At 38.5% G+C, this 5,791-nt stretch overlaps 1 protein-coding gene across 1 annotated transcript; it reads left to right on the forward strand.

Moving 5' to 3' along the window:
* Nucleotides 1-2,204: 2,204 nt before the first annotated feature.
* LOC131033577 (CBL-interacting protein kinase 2) lies at nt 2,205-4,766 on the forward strand. Its single transcript, XM_057964806.2, has 2 exons — nt 2,205-2,353; nt 2,699-4,766. Exon 2 carries the CDS (start codon nt 3,352-3,354, stop codon nt 4,660-4,662), a length of 1,311 nt encoding a protein of 436 aa, XP_057820789.2. The 5' UTR covers nt 2,205-2,353; nt 2,699-3,351; the 3' UTR covers nt 4,663-4,766.
* The last annotated feature ends 1,025 nt before the right edge of the window (nt 4,767-5,791 follow it).

Raw genomic sequence — 5,791 nt, forward strand, 5'->3', positions numbered from 1 at the left:
AAAAACATCCCTTACAAAATAACATATAAGAGTATGCACTTTTATCATCTACAAAATTATATTCATGTTTCTCTCGCATCCCCTCCCTTCCCTTGAAAAATTATATGACACCAATACAATCTCTCTCATCTCAATAAAGAATCCAATACACTAATGTTATGGTTCCTTCTCTCATATCAAATAGCTAGGACAATTTTGATTTGATTTTGATTAGTGCTACTTTTTGGTCACATTGGATTGTCCTTGCACATCTTGAAAAAGCTATTGATAAAAGTGTCCTATGATTGTGCAAGATAAACTTAAGGTTATGCATTTAAATACAAGGTTTAGACATAAAATTTGAAGCTTTGGTGTATTGCCAAAGGTAAATGCCATTTTCTAGAAGAGTTAGGTGGGAAAAGGTTAAAATTGAATTTCAAATCAAAGAGGGGGACCACACCTATCATTTTGTTCATTTAATATAGAATCGCATGCACAATCTAATCCAAATAGATAATATTCTTAGATATAAACTGAAAACACTTTGAACTAAATGGTACAACACAACAAAATACTAAATATAATATTAGGATCAACAAATATAACAAAAATAACTAATTAAATATCATGTGTGTATTAAAAATATCTAATTAAATGTTATTATTATGATTTAAAAATATCCGCTACAAAATAACATATAAGAAGAGTGTACACTTTTATTGTCTACAAAGTTACATTCATGTTCTTTCCACATCCCCACCCTTCGCTTCAAAATGTAGATGACACCAATACAATCTTCCTCACCCTAATAAAGAATCCAATAGACTAATGCTAAGGGAAGCACACCAATAGCCATTATAGCTAACTTCACACATCCACATATTCTAAATGGTACATCAGATTTGACGATTTTTTTTGTCATCTTCACATGCAACTTAATTTCTTATAGCTATTGTTTTGACTTCTGGATAGTAATGATGCATTGTTTGGGATCTGTTATGCGCATAAGGGTCAAAAAGCACACATTCAAAGTGTCGTTCGATACCTGCTTAAAGATGCCCCAATAACCATGCCCTTAAAATTGCCAATACTTGTGCACAAATGCTATGGGTACTAATAAAGGTGCACAAATGGGCCAATCATGGACCAAAATTGCTAAAAAAATGGGTTTCTATTGGTAAATGTGAAATGTATTAATGGGCTTTTAGATTAATTTTTTGGTTTCTTTAAAGACAGTAATTGGAGGGTTGAGTGTGCAAAGAGTAAATGGTTATTGAAATATGAACGATAACTAGTTCTCTTCCTTTATGACTCTTTCATACCAAATAACTAAGACGACTGCACATTTGGATATAAAAACCTAAAAGAATAAGGTCATAAACTAGGAAAATATCATATCTCTATCTGTGTATGAGCTTTTGGATTTGATTATGTGAGCTTTTTTGCATCAACGTTTCATGAATGTGACCCGAAACGTTGATGCAAAAAAGCTCACACAATCAAATCCAGAACCTCATACATAGATATATTAATAAATTGTGGAAATCCACTGATATTCGTATCTCTTGTTGATAAGATCACTCAAAATAAATAAAAAATATAACAAAAATGAAAGATCCAAACTGACTCGGCAATATATACCATTGTCTATCTAGCACCCAAACTTTACCATTAATTGTATTTTTTAAATAATTAAAAATTAAAATTTAATGAGTTGTTCTTTTTAATTAATTATTAAATAAGGTCAATGGTAAAGTTTGGTGCCTCAATATATGGCATATCTATTAGAGAAAATTGAGGTATAAAGTGTACAAAACTTCTTGTTAATTGGTAGGAATTGCCACTTTTTGGTGACATTGAACTTTTCCTGCAAACCTTGTAAAAGTTGTCAGAAGAAGCAATTGTCAAGGGGTCTGCACAAAAGTCGTCACTGACACGCTATTAAAAAACAGCACGTGTTGAGGAAAAGCAAATTGGCACACTACAAAAACCCATGACCATACGACAAAACAACACTCTTCTCATCTACTTAAATACCTTCCACGCATTCATAACCAATGAAGGGCACACGTAGTGAACACGCTCTTAACGTGAAGGAAAATTTTCCCATGCTGACGCAAATAAATGCCACGTATTGTACAAGTGAGCATTCTAGACGAGTTTGCGTTGTTTGTGTGGTGAGGAAATGGACCCGTAAAAAATGGGTAGCTGAATTAGTTTTATAACAAAATCGCTGATCGTAATTTCCACGCACTTATCTTAAAACAGATTTGACGGATCTGCACGCCACGTGGCACGCGATGACGGGTCCTTCCCAGCTATAAAAGCCTCTGATGGGTTTCGTCCCGTTGCCGGTTCGGATCATATAGACGCAGTAAGTACTCATTTTCTGGCTCTGATCTTTGCTTAATCAGGGTTAGGGTTTCAAAGATTTAATATTGACACTGCCCATTAGGGTTTCAAGGGTTTCGAATTTATTGTTCTGTGACTGTGCTGATTTATAAATGATATCAGATTCTTACAATTCTTAGCAGGGATTTAAATTTATTGTTTTGCGACTCTGCCGATTTATAAATGATATCAGATTCTTGCAATTCATAATTTTGATCCTGTTTTGCTGAATCGGATTATATTGTGTATGTACTTTTTCATCAATATTTTGGATCCGTCATCAAAATAATAATAAGGAGCTAAACTTGCGACTGCTGATTTATTGCAGCCTGCAGGGCATCTGTAGGTAGCCTGGCGCGGAACGCTGCAAGATGTGCTTAACGGCACCCGACCGGTCGGCCTGTACATTGTTCACAGGTCAGTTCGCCATTATTATTGAAGAAAACATCAATATAAGAAGCTTCAAAGCGCAGAGAGAAGTTCCGCGTGAATTGAGCTGCCGTGGTGAGACTCGTACTCGCGATCTCTTCTATTGCGGGGACGGTTGAGGGATTAGATTTGCAGCAGGCGGCCTCTGTTTCCGGTGTCCGAAACAAAATACATTGTTCACAGGTGCGACATTATTATTGAAGTAAATAAAAATAGAAGAAAAGCTTTGCAAAGCTGAGAACACGTCCGCGTGAATTGAGCTGCCGCGGTGAGACTCGAACTCGCGATCTCTTCGATCGCGGGGACGGTTGAGGGTTTTGATTTGCAGTAGGCGGCCTCTGTTTCCGGTGTCGGAAGCAAAATACATTATTCACAGGTCAGTGCGCCATTATTATTGAAGTAAATAGCAATAAAAGAAAAGCTTTGCAAAGCTTTGAAGAGGTCCGCGTGAATTGAGCTGCCGTGGTGAGATTCGAACTCGCGATCTCTTCTATCGCGGGGACGATTTAGGGTTTGAATTTGCAATAGGCGGCATCTGATTCCCGAATCAAAATGGAGAAGATGAAGAAAGGGAATCTAAAGGAGAATATTCTGCTGGGGAAGTACAAGATGGGGCGTCTGCTTGGGCAGGGCAACTTTGCCAAGGTGTACTGCGCAAGGAATCTGGAGACGGGTGACAGCGTGGCAGTGAAAATGATGGACAAGGAGAGCATTACACGTGTCGGGATGATGGAGCAGATTAAGCGAGAGATTTCTATCATGCGATTGGTCCGACACCCGAACATTGTCCAGCTGTATGAGGTGATGGCCAGCAAGGCAAAGATTTACTTCGTGATGGAATACGTCAAAGGAGGTGAGCTGTTCAACAAGGTGTCCAGAGGGAAAAAGCTCAAGGAGGACGTGGCACGCAAGTATTTCCAGCAGTTGATCAGCGCCGTCGATTTCTGCCACAGCCGTGGGGTCTACCACCGCGATCTCAAGCCCGAAAATCTGTTACTTGACGACAACGGCAATCTCAAAGTCTCCGACTTCGGCCTTAGCGCGTTGCCAGATCAGTTCCGTCAGGACGGGCTTCTCCACACGACATGTGGCACGCCTGCCTACGTTGCACCTGAAGTGATCCTACGTAAGGGCTACGATGGTGCCAAGGCGGACATCTGGTCATGTGGCGTCATCCTATTCGTCCTCCTCGCTGGCTACTTGCCCTTCCACGATGCCAACCTGGTATTGCTCTATAAAAAGATATACAAAGCCGAGTTCAAATTTCCAGCCTGGATCTCGCGTGACGTCAGGAGAATCATCTCGAATATTCTTATACCGGATCCGCGTACACGCGTCAGTATCCCGCAGCTCACGGCGACCCCGTGGTTTAGAAAGGACTTGAAACAAGAGCCTGCACACGTCATATGTGATGACATGGACAAGAACATTGATGACGTGGACTCCGCGTTTGAGTCCAAGCCGACGTGCCTCAACGCTTTCGACATTATAGCCCTCTCCGTGGGGTTAGACCTGTCGGGTCTGTTTGTTGACAAGGCTGTAAAGCGCGAGTCCCGTTTCACGTCGAAACAGTCAGCGTCCAGCATAATGTCCAGGCTGGAAGAGATTGCCACGGTGTTGAAGTTTCGGGTGAAGAGAAAGGAAGGGAAGGTGAAAATGCACGGGTCGGAGCAAGGGCGCAAGGGACACCTCGCAATAGCTGCTGAGGTGTTTGAGGTGGCACCTTCGTTGTGCGTTGTGGAGGTAAAGAAGGCCGGGGGTGACACGCTGGAATATAATAAGTTTTGCAGCCAAGATTTGAGGCCTGGTTTGAAAGATATTGTGTGGGCTTGGGAAGGGGATGATGTTCATGTTGGGGCTTGATATTTTTATGGTTTGGTACCTAAAGAGCTTTGTGCATAGTTGGGAGCTTCCTGTAATATAATGCTGAGTGGATCAAAATAATATTTATATTATTATTATGTTAATTTATAAATAATTTGGATTCATTGAACAATATTTTTTATTTTAAATATAATTTTTTTATAAAATATTATTATTCAAATTAATTTTAAATGTTTGTTATATGTAAAAAATTATTTTAGACATATTGAATTTTTTTGTTTTTGTTTTTGTACTATTTTGATATTGTCTTAAATTCGAAGATAACATTAATCTATAATATTAAATTATATTCAGTATAAACATTTAGATCATTGAAAATCATAAATAAACCTACATCAAAGAGTATTATTGTGAGTCTTATTAGTGTAAAAACGTCTTTTACCCAACTAACTTCCTTTTAGCCCTACTTGGTTAAGTCCTATTCATACTATGTTTAAGCTTACTTAGATGGTTGAGATGTTCTCTTCTCTCCTCTCTTTATGGGAGGTTGGCAAGACTTTTGCCTCACATCATGTAAACTTACCAATGTCCCAACGCTTGTCCATAAAGTCCTACACCTATTGCATACTTGGAGGGGTAGTGAGAGTTTAACTCCTACTTTATCACATTTTTTTGGTTGTCTTTATATGCTAAGCACCTCTTGTACATTTGTGGTAATTTCTTATAATATTTTTCATTTTTCATTTTGCTAGTTTGTTTTTGCAAGGGATCTTGATTGTTTCCAACATGGTATCTGAGCATACTTGCAAAATCTCTCCCTCTTAGGCTTGATTTTGAGAGCTTCAAGGGCATAAGGAGAAACACGAAGCTTGCTAGTGTCAAATAGACATCACGTTTGTGCTTAGAAGGCCCAAAAACCCCTATTTTCATATAAGACACTTCATATTTCGATGACTAGAAAATTTTAGGTGCTTTTTGTCCCCCCCCCCCAACCAAAGCTAGGTCATACAAATTTGCATATGGTCGTATTATCTATGTCAATATCTTAATTTTTTTTTATTTGTGTAGGTCTTGTTTTTATTTGCAAAATTTATTTTGCTTAAAAAAACAAGAAAAAAAATGGGCAAAACGTAGGGTATTGCACAGTCGTTTTTTTAATTTAATTTTT

Source organism: Cryptomeria japonica, chromosome 5 (genome assembly GCF_030272615.1).
Source record: "Cryptomeria japonica chromosome 5, Sugi_1.0, whole genome shotgun sequence".
Taxonomy (NCBI): Eukaryota; Viridiplantae; Streptophyta; class Pinopsida; order Cupressales; family Cupressaceae; genus Cryptomeria; species Cryptomeria japonica.

Coding starts and splice junctions, on each gene's coding strand:
- LOC131033577 (XM_057964806.2), top strand. CDS start 3,352: ATGGAGAAGATGAAGAAAGGGAATCTAAAGGAGAATATTCTGCTGGGG.